Here is an 18,553-nt window from a genome sequence, read left to right on the forward strand (position 1 = left end):
TTTTAAAAAATTCAACAAGAGGACTACATCAAGTTATTGCAAACCAACCCACCCACCCCGAGACATGTACAAAGGAGCTGGAAAGAGAGGCAGGGCCCGGCATCTCCAGCCCCATGTAGTGATGAGAGAGGTGTCCTGGACAGGAGAAGATCCCTCTGTCAGCAGTCTGAGCTGTGACTGCTTCTGGAGCAGGAGCCCATGGCCCGTGGCCAGACTCTGAGTCACAGGGACTCCACCCTCCTCCTTCCTCCCTTCCAGAGGCTGTCCCCTGCATTCTTTGAGAATAGGAGCCCACCTACCCTGGTTCCCACCCCATCTTCCTCTCCCACTAGGCATGCTGGGTGCTCATTTTGGCTGCCCGTTGTGGGACCCCGGTGCCCCTAAACCTGCCAGCCCTACCTTTCCTGAAAACCTCCTCCCTTTCCCTAGTTTGTCATTTGTGAGTGCTCAGAACAACTTCACATCGCTTCTCACCCTGTTGAAGTAGGCATTTCTCTTCTCCCTCCCTTCATCCCTCTTTACATTCAGTTTCTCTCTCTCTCTCTCTCTCTCTCTCTCTCTCTCTCTCTCTCTGTCTCTCTCTCGTTTTATAAATGGGGACAACTGAGATCTAGAGAATGGAGAGGACCTGGGTGGGGGTGTGGGAAGGGGACTGGCAGGTTGAGGGCTCAAAATCAGATGCATTTTTCTTTCCTGTCTCCCTCTGTGAGGGTCTCCTCTCCCCAACTTTAGCTCCTCAGAAATTCCACCTGTATTTTCCAGGTTATAAAAGTGCACAGTCACAGGAAGGGACAGGGAAGGAAGGAGGCACCCCATGAATAGCACCACATGCAGTTTGGTACATGCTCTTTCAGGTTTTATTCTGTGAATATTTCATTTACATGGCGAGGTACACATGCATATACATTTTTGGATCTTCCTCTCGTCACTTAACAGCAGATAGCGTCAACATTCCCCATGGCACGAACGACTCTGCATAATTATTATCCTGAACAGCTCATCAATATTCTTGTCACAAATCGGGTTATGACTTACATAAACAAGCCACGAATTGGGGACATACTCAGTTTCCACTGTTTTACTATGACAAATAATGTGATGAATTCACACCTTGCTCCATGTTTTGGAGTTACTAGAATTACTAGGTCAAATGTGGTGAGTAAGTGTCTAGATTCACCTTGCTCAACTGCCTTCGGTACAAATTGTATCAATATAAAAGTCCAGTGGTTGAGACTGCTGGTCTCACTGCATCTTTACCAGAACTGAGGTATTTGTGTTTCTTGCTTTGGTGGGTATGAGGTTCTTTTTTTTTTTCTAATTTAATTGGTTTACACACATGTCATATTGTCGAGGTTTTGATGAGCCTTTGAGGAAAGGTAAAATCAAATATGACTCTAGGTCATCGATGTCATTATTTCTGTGAATTTCCTGTTCAAGGCGATCTCATGGAGAGATGGGAGTTTCGATAGATTAGCGATGCTGTCTCATGGTCTGATTTATCCAGTCAGTGTACTTGCAGACTTGGGTATATACACCTGGGTCGTTGGGTTGACCACAAGGGAAAGTTCCCCAGGACACCAAGCCTTGAAGGGTGTTGTTGCAAACCAGTGGTCCTCCCGAGTCACCCTGAAGGAAAGAGAACAGATTAGCTTTGGCTTCACACCAACCAGCACTGGGGTGTCATACACCCTACAGTTATCAAGTCTTTGTCCTGCCAGACCAAAGTCTTCCATCCTGGCCAATGGGAGGAGACTCATTGTCTCTGTAGACCAATGGAAGAACAGAAACTAATGCTATCATGGAAAAGACAAACAGGGTTCCCTTAAGACATTGGCTGAAGCCCCAGGCAATGGGACCAATCACCGGGAAGGGATGGAGCTTCTGGAAGTCAGAGCCCCATTTATTTTCCCTCATGAAGGACTCAGGGTCAGGCCAATGGGAGAAGGAGCATTATCCCCAGGGAAGGGAGACATGCCCCTTAGCCAGGGAAGGGAGACAGGGCCAGTGCTGCAAACCAGGGACAGGACCAATAACCTACTTCACAGGGCCCAGTGCAAAATAAAAAAGCAGGCCCCCTTGCTTAAAAATTATGAATTTCAAGACAGAGTGCATTAAACCAAATGTGGGACTGTCCTGAGTGAGGGGCTCCATGTCTCTGCACAGCTTGTACATTCATGAAGCAGGTCCTCACTAGGGGACAAAGGAACTCCCCCCATTCTCTAGGACACAGAGTCCTGTCCCATCACCCCTCTCCCTAACACACACCACCCCGCAGTGCCTGAAAGTGAGGGTTCAGATGTGAGCAAAGAGAGTGGGGGTACAGAGAGGGACAGGGTCAAAGAGAAGGAGAAGAGAGAGGTAGAGAGAGGGATGAGGAGAGCAATGGGGATGGAGGAGGGAGTGGGGACAGAGGCAGAGATGGAGGCAAATAAAAAGAGTGACATAGGCAGACTGCTGAGAGAGAGAGAGAGAGAGAGAGAGAGAGAGAGATGTGGAGGGGAGAGAGAGAACAGAGGGGAACAAGAAAATGAAATTTTCTTGTAAAGAGAGATGTGTAAAGAGAGATGTGGGAAGATATTCAGGGACAGAGAGGGGGTGACAGAGATGAGCACAGGGAACAGAGAGGAAGGGGACTCCTTCTTCTCCCAGCACCAGGACCCAGGTGAGGTGCGTGAGACCTTACCTTCAGGCATGAAATCTTAGTGATCACACAAAATAGTATTTTAATGCAATACCTTGAGAATCAAATTTAATATGAAAAAATTCCACAACAAGCACAGTATCCCAATTTTAGATAAAGACTGGGTCACTACGATTCTGGGCTGAACCATATGAGAGCCCGAGACTAATGGAAAAATTAGGTAAAACTAATCGCTCTTTATTGAAAATTCTGATATTTTGCTAATTGTGGATATTTTGCAGGGATTTTTAAAAATACTGTGTTAGAATTTGAGTCATTGTGGCCACTGCGTTTTTGGTCCTCAGTTTCCTCAAAGTTTGGGCTTATGGCCATTGATTGCCTCACTCACTTCCCCCAGTCCCAGCCTCATTTTCCCCCTCCAGCCCCTCCCCTTCAGCTGTGAGCCCATCCCACGGTCACACCAGCCCCATGGGCTCCCACTCTGACTCAGGCAGAGGACCGGGTAGAAAGAGCCAGGCAAGTGGGCCTGGGGGGTGGGGTGCCAGGGAAGGCTCAGCACCAGGGTCAGACCCTCAGACTCTGGATGGAGGGAGGACAGGACTCTGTGCCGAGAGGAAGCAGGACGTGGGGGGGTGGGGGAGGTCTCACATTGCAGGCGTTGGTCTTGGAGTTGGGAATGCCAGCACACAGCATGGATTTGCCCAGCAGGTCCTTGTAAACTTTCTTGCACTCCTGGTAGGAGATGAGCCTGACATCTGTGCACATGAGCTGCGTTGGATAGGTCACTGGAGAAGGGTACAGGTCAGTCAGAGGCCTGGGCCTAGAAATTCTGGGTGCTAATGGTGAGAGGATGTGGGCCCTGGGCCTTGAAGGAAGAGGGGGTGTGGGGCTCAACACTATGGTCATCCAAAGGGGCCTAGCTCCTGGGCCCCCGGTCCGAGGGAGGAGGGGCCGGGGGCCTGGACCCCTGGGTCCGAGGGAGGAGTGGCCGGGGGCCTGGGCTCCGGGTCCGAGGGAGGAGGGGCCGGGGGCCTGGGCTCCGGGTCCGAGGGAGGAGGGGCCGGGGACCTGGGCTCCGGGTCCGAGGGAGGAGGGGCCGGGGGCCTGGGCTCCCGGTCCGAGGGAGGAGGGGCCGGGGGCCTGGACTCCCGGGTCCGAGGGAGGAGGGGCCGGGGGCCTGGACCCCCGGGTCTGAGGGAGGAGGGGCCGGGGGCCTGGACTCCCGGTCCGAGGGAGGAGGGGCCGGGGGCCTGGACTCCCGGGTCCGAGGGAGGAGGGGCCGGGGGCCTGGACCCCCGGGTCTGAGGGAGGAGGGGGCTGGGGGTCTGGACCCCAGGGTCTGAGGGAGGAGGGGCCGGGGGCCTGGACCCCAGGGTCTGAGGGAGGAGGGGGCTGGGGGCCTGGACCCCCGGGTCTGAGGGCCTGGACCCCTGGTCTGAGGGAGGAGGGGCCAGGGCCAATGCCCAGGGTCACTGAGCAGCCTCACCGTCAGGGCTGGTGGTGGTGCCCCAGCCAGAAACAGTACATGTGGTCCCAGGGGGTTCGCAGCGGGACGGCAGGTTGACTTTCCTCACGTTTGATGACAGCCTGGCCGGGCGACTTAGCTTCACAAGCATGATGTCATTAACGTTTGTCTGCGTGGAGTAGCTGGGGTGCACGAATGACCTTGTGGCCCTGATCTTCTGGGATCTCCTATCGCTCAGCCGATCACTGCCCATGTGCACGTTGTACTCACTGGGGGAAGAGGGCGACATTCAGAGGGAGGTACTGCGACCGAGGGAAGGGACAGAGACCCACAGAAAGAGAGGAGCAGTAACCCATAATGGGGTACAGGAACCCAGAGACAGGAGGACAGACACACAGAGGGGGCACAAAGACCTAGATAGAGGGGCACAGAGACCCCTAGAAGGGGGATAGAGACCCAGAGGGAGAGCTGAGCCTTGTGGCACCCACTGCCACGTACTTCATCTTGCAGTGGGCGGCGGTGAGCACCCACATCCTGTTGACCAGCACGCCTCCACAGTGGAGCTCACTGCCCCTGAGCAGAGCCACCTGCCAGGGATGAGAGTCTCTTGGACATGGAACCCCTTCAATAATCCTATTACCTTCATCCTGGGCTGGATGGAGACATGGAGAAAAACGTGGGTAGCAAGCAACGGGGCAAAGCTCAGGCATCAGCAGAGGGATTTGCAGAGACAGACAGACAGGCATGGAGAAGGGCAGGACAGAAATGGACAACGGTGCAGAGAAAGCTGCATGGAGAGAGAGACAGGGAGCCCGCTCAGAAACCCAGGGGAGCATCTGGTCTGGAGGCAACCCCAGCAGCCGATGGGAGGGACACTGAGTGCAGGAAAAGGCCTGGAGGGCACCCAGACCCCGGAGTCAGAAGGAAGCAGCAAGAAAGGGGGCACAGGCAGAAGAGTCTTATCTCCATGGGAGGAAGCTGCTGCATGGGGAGGGGTCCTGACTCAGGGACTCCTGGTAGAGAGGGGGCCCTGGAGAGGACAGGTGGGGACGCTGTGAGGCCCCGGGGCAAGGTCAGACCTCCCAGAGGGCCCTCACCTTGTCTATCTGCAGATCCCAGGGCTAAGGACAACAGTAGGATCAGCAGGGGCGTGAGAAGGGAACCTGCCATGTGGCCTCTCTGAGCGTCTGGGGCAGCCAGGTGGAGGAAGGGCCTGTCCTGTTGGGGCTGGAAAGACAAAGAGTTCCGGAAGCAGAAGTCCTGGTCCACTGTCTTGGGAGTTCAGGTCCCCATAGTCCTTCCCCTGGTGACCCAGGAATCTGGCCTTCCATCTCTTCCCATCCATTAGTCTGTATCCCCAGTTCCTTTCCCTTAAGAAACCCAAAATTCCAGGCCTCTGGCCCCTCATCTCAGAATAAGGAATTGAGAACCCCCTACCCGTCTCCTCAGGAGCTATAGCCCCCTGTCCAGCCAGCACCACTCCCTACCCCAAATGAGGCCCCTTCTCACCTGGGGAGGGTCTGGTCTAATCTGGGATCCAGATTAGGTTGGGAGCCAAGTATGTCCAGCCCTGTGCAGGGCGGCCCTCTTATAGCACACATGCTTCCACCCCCAGCAGCCTGGGGTGCAGGTGGATCCGGCTCTGAGACACCCCCTTCCTACATTTGTGGTTATCTGGAACCCCTGAGGCAGCTAAAGCAATAGGCCAGCACACTACCTCCACCCTCCCTCCTGAGGCCAGGTGGGGGCGGCACCCAGCCGGTTCGCCCCCACACATTCTGACCCTGGTGGCAGCTACCCAGGGAGGGACCAGATCCTGGCTCTGAGGACAGAAGCAGGAGTCAAGGAACAGCAGAGCTGAGTAAATGGCTTTGGCCTGGGTCCTCCTCTGTGGCCCTTTTTCTTGCCCTCACCCCCTCTCAGGGGTGGCCTAGATCATACACCCCAACTCTGACCAGCCTGTGGGAACTTGTCCAGGCTGAATCCCATGCGTGTCTTGGAGCCTGAACTCAACCCCAACCCTAATACAAGGGTATGAATGAAAAAGAGAAGGCTTTCCTCCACCCACTAAATGCTTGCCATTATCACTTAGTCCGTTCTCATGTTATACATAGATTTCTATATATATTATGGTTTATAAACAACAGTGTACTAAACATTTTGTAATGTAACCTTTTATGTACTCCATAAAATATCTTGAACAATTTTTCCTCTTAGTACATCTGGATCATTTCTCCTTCCTTTATAACTGTTGCATATTTCATAGTATAGTTCTATTCTGATTGCTGTAATCTGTTTCAAATTGAAATACATTTGGATAGTTTTCATTACAAAAGTGGTGAGATAAATTTTATGTTGTGTGTATCCATCTTTGCTCATTGATTTCATCCAAGAAGTATCCACTGAGCATTTAATCTGTGCCAGAAACTATTCTGGTTCCTGGGGATCCAGCATCAATAATAGAGCAAAAACTTCTTCATAGCAGCTCTCGTTCAATGGGTGGAGACTTGGAATAGAAAAATAAGTACATGGGGAGCTGGGTGAAAAAGGTGAAGAGATTAAAAAGTACAAATTGGTAACTGAAATAGTCAAGGGGATGTAAAGTAAAGCATAGGGAATATAGTCAACAATATGGTAATAACTGTGTACAGTGCCAGGTGGGGACTAGACTAATCGGGGGTCACTTCATAAATTATATAAATGTCTAACCAGTGTGCTGTACACCTGAAACTAACATAAAATAATGTTGGATGTCAACAGTAATTGAAAAATAAATAAAAATTAAAAAAATAAAACTAAGTACATAAAATACATAGTTTGTTAGCTGGTGATAAGGGCTAAGGGGGAAATAAGAACAGAAAAGAGAGAAAGGGAAGTATTGGTTTCCTCCGCCCTCAGGAGCCCTGGGTTATAACATTAGAAAGATGGTTGGAAAGACTTCCTGTGCAGACAACATTGGAACAAGTACTTGAAGGAGGTGGTGGATGGATTTACGTAGCTACTTAGTCTCAGGTCAGATCCCAAATCTGATCCCAAACCATGAATCCAAATCCAATCCTAATTTGAATCTGTATCTGGAAACCACATTAACCAACACACCCAACCCTACCCCAGTGCTACCTCCTTCTCCAGCCCTCCTCCCACATCCTCCCTCAGACCCAACCCTTTATATACTTAAGAAATACATACTGAGCACCAGCTACATGCCAGGCTGGGCTCGGTGCTGAGGATATAGAGGGACACAACAAGCCTGGGCAGAGTCCTTTTCTTCAAGAAACTGATAGTCAAATGTAAAAGAAAAAAATAATCAATCATTGATAAACAAGTGAAAAATTGCAACTACAATGTGTGCTCTGAAGTAAAGGCGCAGTGTTATGAAAGCACTTCCAGGGAGTTTGGACCCAGGAAGTGACAATAAGCGGACAGTGGAAAGAACAGGAAGCCTGAACCAAAAGAAAATGGAAGGGGCCTGGAGAGGGTATCATGTACAGGAAACAGCCTGTGCAAAGGTCCTCAGATGGAAGGGGAACACAGGTGGAACTCAGGGAAGAGAGGCTGGCTGGAACCAGACAACAATGAAGGACCCTGCAGGTCACGGTGGGTTTGACTTTGTCTTGTGAACGATGGTGAACCACTTGGACATTAGTCAGGGGAGTGAAATAACAAGATTGGTGTTTTGAAAATATCAGTCTGGCTGTTGTAGGAAGGATGGATTTGAAGGATATGTGGAGACACGAGGAGGCCATTGTTGTCCAAATGAGAGATGATGGTGACTTGGTAGGGCCCTTTGGGAGGGGTGAGGGTGATAAGGGGATGCTTTGCTCAGCATTCTGTTAGAAAGACGAAAGGAGCCTCATTTCTCTGAAGCCCTGTTATTCATTCCTAAATCACCAAAACTCCTCTTCTGCTGTACTTTGCACATTGTCAGTGTTTTTAATTATTTAATCTGACTTTGTTGCTAAAGCCTGGTTTTCACACAGAGGGAATATGTCTGATGTACATTGGTATTTTCTTTCACACCTAGCCAAGACCAGGGAGCATAGGACACATTTAAATAACTACTAGTCTGCAAATCTCTGCCATCCACAGATCTGCCAAGGTTAGACTCAATCCTTCCTCGATCCCTGAGCCACATCGCAAAGGGAGTGATAGAAGAACTTGACCTCACAAGCCAGAATAATTCAGGTGTGAATCTTATGTACCTTCCCTGTGATTTCAGGCAAATGACTTAATTTTTAGGAGCCTCACTTTGCCCCATGCTTTCTGAAGTGGGGGAGAGCAAACCTGCCTCTCAAGGTGAATGGGAGGATGAAGTCAAATGATGAAAGAGTAATGAATTCAGGGCGCTGTAGGCACTGAATCCATCTTAGCTGCCTTACCCCACCACCCAGGGAATGAGGAAGGTCCTAGTTCTCGTCGTACCTACTGTGTGACATGTCGGGCACTTCTCAGACCTGGTTGCTATTCCTGCACAGGTCCACGCGAGGATTGTGCTCCCTGTTTCCACAGATGAGAAAAGGGAGGATTGTAGGAGGTTAGGTAACTTGAACAGAGTCATTTGGCTCAGGAGTCAGAGGGGCAGAATTCGAACGCTGGGGATTCTCGTGGTATCCCCATTGCACAAACCCATACTCTGAGAAGGAAATTTCCCTGGGACACCCTGACAAACCCTCGGAGTCTCCTATGGTGGAAAACAGATTCAGAGCCTCATGGGTCCATGAATGACGCATGCCTCCATGTTGGCGAGAGCCCTGGAGCCCAGCCCTCGTGTGCCCTTGGGTTTGGTCCCAGCGCCTGTTCCTAAATCCCACCCCAACACACCGCCTCATGCCTCCCTCACCTTCAGGGCTACGAGTATGTCCTGAACCTTTGCCTGATGACTCCTCTTGCTCATTATCTCACCTGAGCACTGCATGCCAGCTGTGCCTTGCCCTGGGGGATCCTGGACACTGTGGTCCTGCAACTTCCTCATTCAGCCCCTTGGGTTCTGAAGGCCAATTGTTTCTGACTTCCTGGATTCACTTACTCCTCCTTCAAGAGCAGCTTCCCACGTCTTTTGGGAAGCTGTCCCCTCATAGCATTCTGGTGAAACTGGCAAACATACTTGTCCACACCTCCAACCCACTGGGACGGATGCGTGACCCAGGCTAATCCAACAAGAGCACTGCTTCCTTCCTAGAAATACTGATGATCCAAGGGGTGGGCTGTGGTCAAGCTGGACCAATCAGAGTTCTTCCCTGGGGCTGCTATAAGACGCCAGGAGAAAAGAGGTCTTTGTTTCTATTTGGTTTGCTTACTTGGGTCTGTCTGTAGCTGCTATGTTGCCTCCATGTGTACACAGGCTCGAACGAGATCCACAGGAGAAGGAAAGAGACAAGATATGGGAAACAGGTCACACATGTGGGAGAGAGAAACAGAGACAGGGAGAGGCGGTCAGAACGACAGAGAAAGAAAGTCCCAGACAGACAGAAAGAGAGCTGAGTGGCTTAAGCCACCATTTCAAGAACTTGAAACTCTGGCACCCACGTCTCTTCCTCTGACATCATAAATGTTCCTTGGGGTCTGCGGGAGGAGTGGGCTTGGTGACTGGCTTCCTGGGTCCCACAGAAGGGGTCTGAGGGCCTCACTTCCTACTTTCTGTGAGAGAAGTGCTCCCAGCCTCTTCTGTGCAGGAAAGCAATGGCTGCAGAATGTCTGCAATGTGAGGAAAGGTGGGGAGTGGGGACCAGGGAGACTCAAGATGGAGATAAGATGAGCTGAGGAACGATCTGGAGCATGTTGGCCAGAAGGGAATTCTTGGAAGAAACTGGAAAGACAGGTAGGAGTGGGGAGTCCTGGGCTGGAGAAGATCCCTCTATCAGCAGAGTCTGAGGTGTGACTGTCCAGGGAGCCTCTGAGAGCAGCAGTCTGGTCAGTGGGTCAGGCTCTGAGTCACAGGGACGCCTCCCTCCTTCCTTTTCCCTCCTCCCTTCCAGAGGCTGTTCCCTGCCTTCTTTGAGAATAGGAGCCCACCTACCTGGGTTTCCACCCCATCTTCCTCTCGCACTAGTCACTCTGGGTGCTCATTTTGGCTGGACTTTGTGGGACCCTCGGGTCCCCTCTGCCTGCCAGCCCTACCTTTCTTGCAAGCCTCCCTCTCTCCCAGTTTGTCACTTGTGAAATGCTCAGAACAACTTCACATCGCTTCTCACCCTGAAAAAGTAGTCATTTCTCTACTCTCTCCCTTCATCCCTCTTTACCTTCAGTTTCTCTCTCTCTCTCTCTCTCTCTCTCTCTCTCTCTCTCTCTCTCTCTCTCTCTCCCCCTCCTTCTCCTCCTCTCCCCTTCTCTCCCTCCTCTCTCCTCCTTGTTTTATGGGTGGGGACACCTGAGACCTGGGAAATGGATAGGAAAACACACTGGTCAGGGGGAAGGGCAGGGTGAGGCCTAAAAATCAGATGCATTTTTCTTTCCTGTCTCCCTCTGTGAGGGTCTCCTCTCCCCAACTTTAGCTCCTCAGAAATTCCACCTGTATTTTCCAGGTTATAAAAGTGCACAGTCACAGGAAGGGACATGGAAGGAAGGAGGCACCCCATAAATACCACCACATGCAGTTTGGTACATGCTCTTTCAGGTTTTATTCTGTGAATATTTCATTTACATGGCGAGGTACACATGCATATACATTTTTGGATCTTCCTCTCGTCACTTAACAGCAGATAGCGCCAACATTCCCCATGGCATGAACGACTCTGCATAATTATTATCCTGAACAGCTCATCAATATTCTTGTCACAAATCGGGTTATGACTTACATAAAAAAATCCATGAATTGGGGAAATGCTCAGTGTTTCCATTGCTTTACTGTGACAAATAATGTGTTGAGTTCAAACCTTGCTTTACTTTTTGGATTTACTAGAATTACTGGGTCACAGGTGGTGAAAAAGGGTCTCCATTCACCTTGTGCAGTAGACTTCCATAAGAATTGTATCAGTATATAGTTCCAGTCGTTGAGACTGCTGGTCTCACTGCATCTTTACCAACAGTGAGATTTTGTTTTTTATATTGTTTTAGATTTGTGCTGATTTGATTGGATTACACATATGGTATATTGTTGCGGTTTCAATGAGCTTTTGAGGAAAGGCAAAGTCAAATACGACTATAGGTCACAGACGTTGTTATTTCTGTGAATTTCCTGTTTTGCACGTACCAATGGAGAGATGGGAGTTTGGAGAGTTTAGCGATGGTTTCTCATAGTCTCCTTTATCCAGTCGACAAAAGTGCAGACCTGGGTATAGACACCTGGGTCGTTGGGTTGGCCACAAGGGAAAGTTCCCCAGGACACCAGGCCTTGCAGGGTGCCGTTGCACGTCAGTGGTCCCCCTGAGTCACCCTGGGAGGGAGAGAGCAGATTAACTTTGTCTTCACACCAACCAGCACTGAGGTCTCATACACCCCACAGTTATCAGGTCCTTGTCCTGCCATACCACCCTGGCCAATGGGAAGAGAGTCATTGTCTCTGTAGACCAATGGGAGAGCAGGTTAATACTATCATGGAGAGGACAAACCAGGTTCTCTTAAGACATTGGCTGGAGCCCCATCCTTACGGACCAATCACAGGAAGGGGGCGGGGCTTCTGGAAGGCAGAGCCCCATTTATTTTCCTTCATCATGGACTCAGATTGGGTCCAGCCAATCAGAGAAGGGGCATTATCCCCAGGCAATGGATACATGCCTCTTAGCCAGGGAAGGAAGACAGAGCAATCTCGGAAACCAGGGGCAGGACGAATGACCTAATCACAGGGCTCAGTGCAAAATAAAAAAGCAGGCCCCCTTGTCAAAAATTATGAATTTTAAGATAGCAGTAGGAGTGCGTTAAAGTAAGTGTGGGACTGTCCCGAGTGTGGGGCTCCATGTCCCTAAACAGCTTCTTTGTTCATGAAGCAGGTCCTCACTAGGGGCAAGGGAACTCCCCCCATTCTGTAGGACTCAGAGTCCTGTTCCATTACCCCTCTCCCTAACACACACTACCCCGCAGTACCTGAAAGTGAGGGTTCAGATGTGAACAAAGAGAGTGGGGGTACAGAGAGGGACAGGGTCAAAGAAAAGGAGAAGAGAGAGGTAAAGAGAAGGATGGAGAGAGCAACGGGGATGGAGGAGGGGAGAGAGAAACAGAAATATAGAGTGAGGAAAAAGGAAGAGTTGGAGGCAAATAAAAAGGGGGGGGAGTAGGGATGGAAGGGGGGGGAGAGAGAGAGAGAGAGAGAGAGAGAGAGAGAGAGAGAGAGAGAGAGATTACAGAGGAGAACAAGGAAATGAAACTAAGTGTAGGGAGAGATACGGGAAGATGTTTAGAGACAGAGAGGGGGTGACAGAGATGAGCACAGGGAACAGAGAGGAAGGGGACTCCTTCTTCTCCCAGCACCAGGACCCAGGTGAGGTGCATGAGACCTTACCTTCAGGCATGAAATCTTAGTGATCACACAAAATAGTATTTTAAGGCAATACCTTGAGAATCAAATTTAATATGAAAAAGTTAATGACAAACGCAGTATCCCCATTTTAGATAAAGATGGAATCACTACCATGCTGGGCCGAACCAAATGGGAGCCCGAGACTAATGAAAAATTCAGTTAAAACTTATAGCTCTTTTTTGAAAATTCTGATATTTTGTTCATCGTGGACTTTTTGCATGGATCATTTAAAAATAATAATAATGCATTAGAATACGATTTATCTTGGTCACTGAGTTTTTTGTGCTCCTTAAAGTTTGGGTTTGTGACCAGTGTCTGACTCCCTTCCCCGAGTCTCAGCTTCATTTTCCCCCCTCCAGGACAGGGCTCTGTGCTGAGAGGAAGCAGGTCCCAGGGCTGGGGCGGGGTGGGGTGGGGGTGCGGGTGGGGGTCTCACTTTGCAGGAATCACTGTTGGAGTTTGGGAGGCCAGCACACAGCATGGACTTTTTCAGCTGATCCTTGTAAACTTCCCTGCAGTCTTGGAAGGAGATGAGGTTGACATCCGTGCACATGAGCTGAGATGGAAGGGTCACTGGATGTGGGAGGGAAGAGGAGCCAGTCAGATGCCTAAGCCTGTGGACCCTTGAGTGCTAATGGGGACAGAATGGGTGTCCTGGGCCTTGAATGAGAAAGCGCTGGGGACTCAACACTATGGTCATGTAGAGGAACCTTAGTGCTGGTCCTTTGGGTCTGAGGGAGGAGGCCTTAGGGACCAGGGCTCCTGGGTCAGTGGGCAAAGGGGCTAGGGCTTGTGGATCATAGAGGCAGCCTCACCGTCAGGGCTGGTGGTGGTGCCCCAGCCAGAAACAGTACATGTGGTCCCAGGGGGTTCACAGCGGGACGGCAGGTTGACTTTCCTCACGTTTGATGACAGCCTGGCCGGGCGACTTAGCTTCACAAGCATGATGTCATTAACTTGGGCCTGCGAGGAGTAGTTGGGGTGCACGAATGACCTTGTGGCCCTGATCTTCTGGGCTCTCCTATCGCTCAGCCGATCACTGCCCATGTGCACGTTGTACTCACTGGGGGAAGAGGGCGACATTCAGAGGGAGGTACTGCGACCGAGAGAAGGGACAGACACCCACAGAAAGAGAAGAACAGTAACCCATAATGGGGTACAGGAACCCAGAGACAGGAGAATGGAGACCCAGAAAGAGGGGAACTGAGACCTAGAGACAGGAGATGGGATCTAGGGAAAGGGAGACAGAGACCCAGAAAGAGAAGGAGAGAAAGACCGAGAGAGGAGTGATGGAGACCTACAGAGGGGGAACAGGGGTCCAGAGAGAGGGGACCCAGAGAAAAGGGGCAGAGACCCTGAGAAGGGGAACAGGGTCCCAGAGATGGGGATGGGACCAATAGAGGGAGGAACAGAGACCCAGACAGAGAGCTGGAGTCCCTGCAGCACCCCTTGCCACGTACTTCATCTTGCAGTGGGCAGCGGTGAGTACCCACGTCTCGGTGACCAGCACGCCTCCACAGTGGAAATGACTGCCCCTGGACAGGGCCACCTGCCAGGGACGGGAGCCCTTTGGACATGGAACTCCATTAATTATCCTTTCCCCGGTATCCTGGGCTGGATGGAGACATGGAGAAAAACATGGTAGCAAGCACCTGGGCAAAGCTGAGGCATCAGCAGAGGGATTTGCAGAGACAGACGGAGAGAGACAGACAGACAGGCACGGAGAAGGGCAGGGCAGAAACGGACAATGGTGCAGAGAAAGCGGCATGGAGAGAGACACAGGGAGCCCGCTCAGAAACACAGGGGAGCATCTGGTCTGGAGGCAACCCCAGCAGCCGATGGGAGGGACACTGAGTGCAGGAAAAGGCCTGGAGGGCACACAGACCCCGGAGTCAGAAGGAAGCAGCAAGAAAGGGGGCACAGGCAGAAGAGTCTTATCTTCAAGGGAGGAAGCTGCTGCATGGGGAGGGGTCCTGACTCAGGGAGTCCTGGTAGAGAGGGGGCCCTGGAGGGGACAGGTGGGGACACCGTGAGGCCCCGGGGCAAGGTCAGACCTCCCAGAGGGCCCTCACCTTCTCTGTCTGCAGATCCCAGGGCTAAGGACAACAGTAGGATCAGCAGGGGCGTGAGGAGGGAACCTGCCATGTGGCCTCTCTGAGCGTCTGGGGCAGCCAGGTGGAGAAAGGGCCTGTCCTGTTGGGGCTGGAAAGACAGAGTTCCGGAAGCAGAAGTCCTGGTCCCCATGCCCCTCCCCACTCAACCCAGGAGCCCAGTCCCCCAACCCCCTTCTCCCTCAGACTCAGAAGTCCAGGCCCCCAGACTCCCTTCCCCCAGGGACACAGGAAACTGGCCTCCCACCCCTCCCCATCCATAAGACTTTATCTCTGGTTCCTTTTCTCCTAAGATGTAAAATTGCAGACTGCCAGTCTCTCATCTCAGAAGGAGGAGTCCAGGCACCCCACACCTCTCTCAGGAACAGGAGTCAGCTGTCCAGCCCACCTCACCTCTGGCCAAAACGAGGCCCCTTCTCAGCTGCGGAGGGCCGGATCTGATCTGGGCTCCAGACTAGTCTGGGAGACAGTTGTGTGCAGCCCTGTGTAGCGTGGATCTCTTATAGCACCCTACCCCCATCACCTGGTTGCAGGTTGAGCCGGCTCTAGGTCGCCCCCTTCCTGCATTTGCTCTTATCTGGAACCCCTGAGGCAGCTGAAATAATTGCCCCGCACGCACTGTCTCTACCCTCCCTCCTGAAGCTGGATTAAGGCAGTGACTAGCTGTTTTGCCCCCAGCATATTCTGGCCCCACCATGCCTGGTGGCAGCTACCCAGACAGGGACGAGATGCTGGCTCTGAGGGGAAGGAGCAGGAGTCAAGGAACAGCAGAGCTGAGAGAATGGCTTTGGCCTGGGTCCGCCTCTGTGGCCCTTTTTCTTGCCCTCACCCCCTCTCATGGGTGGCTTAGACCATACACCCCAACTCTGACCGGCCGGTGGGAACTTGTCCAGGCTGAATCCCATGCGTGTCTTTGAGCCTGAACACAACCGCTATCCTAATATAGGATATAAATGCAAAAGAGAAGGCTTTCCTCCACCCACTAAATGCTTGCCTTTATCACTTAGTCCGTTCTCATGTTATACATCGATTTCTATATATATTACGTGTTTATAACAAATTGTCTGTACTAAACTTTATTTAATATAACCTTTTATTTACTCTATAAAATATCTTGGACAATTTTTCCTCTTAGTGCATTTAGATCATTTCTCCTTCCTTTATAACTTACAAAATATTCCATACTATAGCTTTATTCTGATTTATGTTAACAGATTGTTTGCATACAATCATGTTTCAAACTGAAGAACAATTGGATAGTTTTCATTATAATAATGATGAGATGAATTTCTTCGTATATCCATCTTTGCTCCTCTGACTACTGGAGACACAACACCAATGAAACATTAAAAATTCCTTTCCAGAGGCTCTTGTTCTAGTGGGTGGAGACTTTGAATAGAAAAATAAGTACATAATGTTGTGTTTGGATTCCTTTGTCTTCATTTTTTGGGTATTTTTCGTATGGTTTTGGTTTATGGTTACCATCTAGGTATTTAGTTTAATTGCATTCTAAAAGCACTACATTTTTACTCCCCCCTCCACTCTTTTATGTTTTTGATGTCAGGTTTCATATCTTTTTGTTTTGTGTATCTCCTCATTACTTTTTGTAGTTATAGTTAATTTTGCTACTATTGTCTTTGACCTGCCTATTCACTTTTTAAATGGTTGATTCACAGTGATTATTGTATATTTGCCTTTAGAGTGAGATTTTTTTTTCCTTTCCTATATTTTCTTATTTCTGGTTATGGCCTTTTCTTTTCTACATAAAGAAGATCTGTTAACATTTCCTGTAAGGCCAGTTTACTGGTGGTGAACTCCTTTAGTTTTTGTTTGTCTGGGAAACTATTTCGTGTTCAGCTCTAAATGATAACCTTGTTGCACAAAGTATTCTGTGTTGTAGATTGCTTTCTTTGAGCACTTTAAATATCTCCTACCACACCCTTCTGGCTTGTGAAGTTCTCCTGAGAAATCAGCCAATAGCCTTATGGGGTTTCTTTTGTATGTGACTTCTTTTTTCATTTTTGCCCTCTTTAAGATGACTCTTTATCCTTAACATTCACCATTTTAATTAGAATATGTCTTGGTGTGGGTCACTTTGGGTTCTTGTTACAACACAGCAATTCCACTTCTGGGTATTTACCCAAAGAAAAGGAAAACACTAAACGAAAAGACATATGCACCTCAGGTTCATTGCAGCATTGTTTACAGTAGCCGAGATATGGAAGCAACCTAGGTGTCCATTGATAGATAAATGGATAAAGAAGATGTGGTACATATATACAATGAAATATTATGCAGCGGTGAAAAAAGATAAAATCATGCCATTTACAACATGGATGGACCTAGAGGGTATTATGTTAAGTGAAATAAGTCAGGCAGAGAAAGACAAATACCATATGATTTCATTTGTATGTGGAATCTGAAACAAACGAAACAAAACAAAAACAGACTCATAAAAACAGAGAACAAAGGGAGGGCTACCAAAAGGATGGGGGCATGCGTGAATGAGGAAAGGTGAATATGGTCAATAATATTGTGATAACTTTGCATGGTGGTTACTAGACCTGGTGAGGTGATCACATTGTAAGGTATAAAAATTTTGAATCACTGTACTATACATCTGAAACTAATATAAACAATATAAGATTTTATACTCATTATACATAAATTAAAAACATTTTTTAAAAAGAAAAATAAGTACATAAAATACATAATTTATTAGGTGGCAGTAAGTGCTATGGATAAAAATAAGACCAAGGAAGAGGGATGGGGAATTATTGATTCCCTCCACCTTCAAGGACCTCTGGCTTATAATATTAGGAAAGATGGTTGGAAAGACTTCATATGCAGATGACATTTGAACAAGATCTTGAAGGAGGTGGTGGAAGGATTCATGTATCTATTTGGGGGCAGTGAATTCCAGGCAGAGTAAACAGGCAGGTGAGTAGACCTAGAATGCTCCAGCAGGAAAATCTTTTTGATTGGAGCTGAATGAGCAAAGGGGAGACAAGTGGGCAAGGAGGTCAAAGACATAACAGGGCTTGAATGACACAGGGACCTGAGGACCAATGTTGGACTTTGGCTTTCACTCTGAGTAAGATGGAAAACCATTGTCTGATCTTTCCCTGATGGCAAATTCATAAATGTGGGATCGGGCCCAACTTCTAAATCAGACTCCAAAATATGATTCATTCCTCAGCTCTGAGCCCCGATGTTACCTCCATGCTGACCCCTAACACAATTCTACCTTTGTCCCAGAATTTGATGCATCATAGAAATCATTGTTACCTACCCAAGCATTCACTGCCTCTGCCTTTCTATCAGAACCACAGTTTTGTTTGCATAATCTTGTATTTTCATGGTGACCACAAATAAGCTTTACAGCACCAAGCATGAGAGCTGTATGTTGTTTGCCAGTGATTGGCTTAGACACGGACATGTGATGCAGTCTGGGACAGAGAAGAGTGAGGGGAAAACCCTGGACCACTTCTGGGAAATGATCCAAAGCGAGATTTTTCCAAAGCGAGACAAATTCTCTTTTAGTGTGTTAGGTGGTGTCCCTTCCAATTTCTGGATGGAAATTCGGGAAGTGGGGCAGCCCTCCTGGGACCATGGAGGGAAGTGGCTGGTGGACCAAGTGAAAACACTGCAGATGGCCAAACAGAGAGATGGAGGTAACTGGGGTCCTTGATGAGGTCGCTGAACTGGTGAATTAACCCTCCATGGACCTTCTTAATCTAGTGACATCTTCAGGTTTCCTCTCTGGTCTGGAGATTTTTTGTTTCCCACAGACAAAATCTTCCTTATGAAGACATCAAACTTGAGTCCAAATCTCAAGTCAGATCCCAAATCTGATCCCAAACCATGAATCCAAATCCAATCCT

General features: G+C 49.3%; 2 protein-coding genes across 7 annotated transcripts; both read right to left on the reverse strand.

The window, feature by feature from the left end:
* Positions 1-1,063: 1,063 nt before the first annotated feature.
* Positions 1,064-14,724, reverse strand: LOC117035628 (kallikrein-7-like). Of its 4 annotated transcripts, XM_033129636.1 has the most exons (6): positions 5,616-5,729; positions 5,204-5,333; positions 4,605-4,758; positions 4,128-4,375; positions 3,290-3,426; positions 1,064-1,626 (listed from the first exon to the last, which is right to left on the reverse strand). In XM_033129636.1, exons 2-6 carry the CDS (start codon positions 5,274-5,276, stop codon positions 1,471-1,473), a joined length of 768 nt encoding a protein of 255 aa, XP_032985527.1. In that variant the 5' UTR covers positions 5,277-5,333; positions 5,616-5,729; the 3' UTR covers positions 1,064-1,470. The 4 variants fall into 4 exon arrangements, with proteins under 4 accessions (XP_032985527.1, XP_032985529.1, XP_032985528.1 ...); XM_033129638.1 differs by lacking the exons at positions 5,204-5,333; positions 5,616-5,729 and adding an exon at positions 14,631-14,724 and having other exon boundaries at positions 4,605-4,693; XM_033129637.1 differs by lacking the exon at positions 5,616-5,729 and having other exon boundaries at positions 4,605-4,693; positions 5,204-5,337.
* On the reverse strand, positions 11,323-14,758 carry LOC117035632 (kallikrein-7-like). 3 transcript variants are annotated; one of them, XM_033129647.1, is made up of 5 exons: positions 14,631-14,758; positions 14,019-14,172; positions 13,374-13,621; positions 12,995-13,131; positions 11,323-11,478 (listed from the first exon to the last, which is right to left on the reverse strand). In XM_033129647.1, the coding sequence occupies exons 1-5, from the start codon at positions 14,701-14,703 to the stop codon at positions 11,323-11,325; spliced, it is 768 nt and encodes a 255-aa protein (XP_032985538.1). In that variant the 5' UTR covers positions 14,704-14,758. The 3 variants fall into 3 exon arrangements, with proteins under 3 accessions (XP_032985538.1, XP_032985537.1, XP_032985539.1); XM_033129646.1 differs by having other exon boundaries at positions 14,625-14,758; XM_033129648.1 differs by lacking the exon at positions 14,019-14,172.
* Between the last annotated feature and the right edge of the window lie 3,795 nt (positions 14,759-18,553).

The sequence above is a fragment of the Rhinolophus ferrumequinum genome, chromosome 15 (genome assembly GCF_004115265.2).
Source record: "Rhinolophus ferrumequinum isolate MPI-CBG mRhiFer1 chromosome 15, mRhiFer1_v1.p, whole genome shotgun sequence".
NCBI lineage: Eukaryota > Metazoa > Chordata > Mammalia > Chiroptera > Rhinolophidae > Rhinolophus > Rhinolophus ferrumequinum.

What these genes read in the sequence shown, in the direction of transcription:
- LOC117035632 (XM_033129646.1), bottom strand. Translation starts at nt 14,703, where the DNA reads ATGGCAGGTTCCCTCCTCACGCCCCTGCTGATCCTACTGTTGTCCTTA. An exon ending in TGCAGACAGAGAAGGTGAGG is followed by an intron (nt 14,173 to 14,624) that starts GCCCTCTGGGAG and finishes GTCTCCATCCAG; the next exon opens with CCCAGGATACCGGGGAAAGG. An exon ending in CACCACCACCAGCCCTGACG is followed by an intron (nt 13,132 to 13,373) that starts GTGAGGCTGCCT and finishes TCCCACATCCAG; the next exon opens with TGACCCTTCCATCTCAGCTC.
- LOC117035628 (XM_033129636.1), bottom strand. Translation starts at nt 5,276, where the DNA reads ATGGCAGGTTCCCTTCTCACGCCCCTGCTGATCCTACTGTTGTCCTTA. An exon ending in GGGATCTGCAGATAGACAAG is followed by an intron (nt 4,759 to 5,203) that starts GTGAGGGCCCTC and finishes GTCTCCATCCAG; the next exon opens with CCCAGGATGAAGGTAATAGG. An exon ending in CCAAGACCAACGCCTGCAAT is followed by an intron (nt 1,627 to 3,289) that starts GTGAGACCTCCC and finishes TCTTTCCTTCAG; the next exon opens with GGTGACTCGGGAGGACCACT.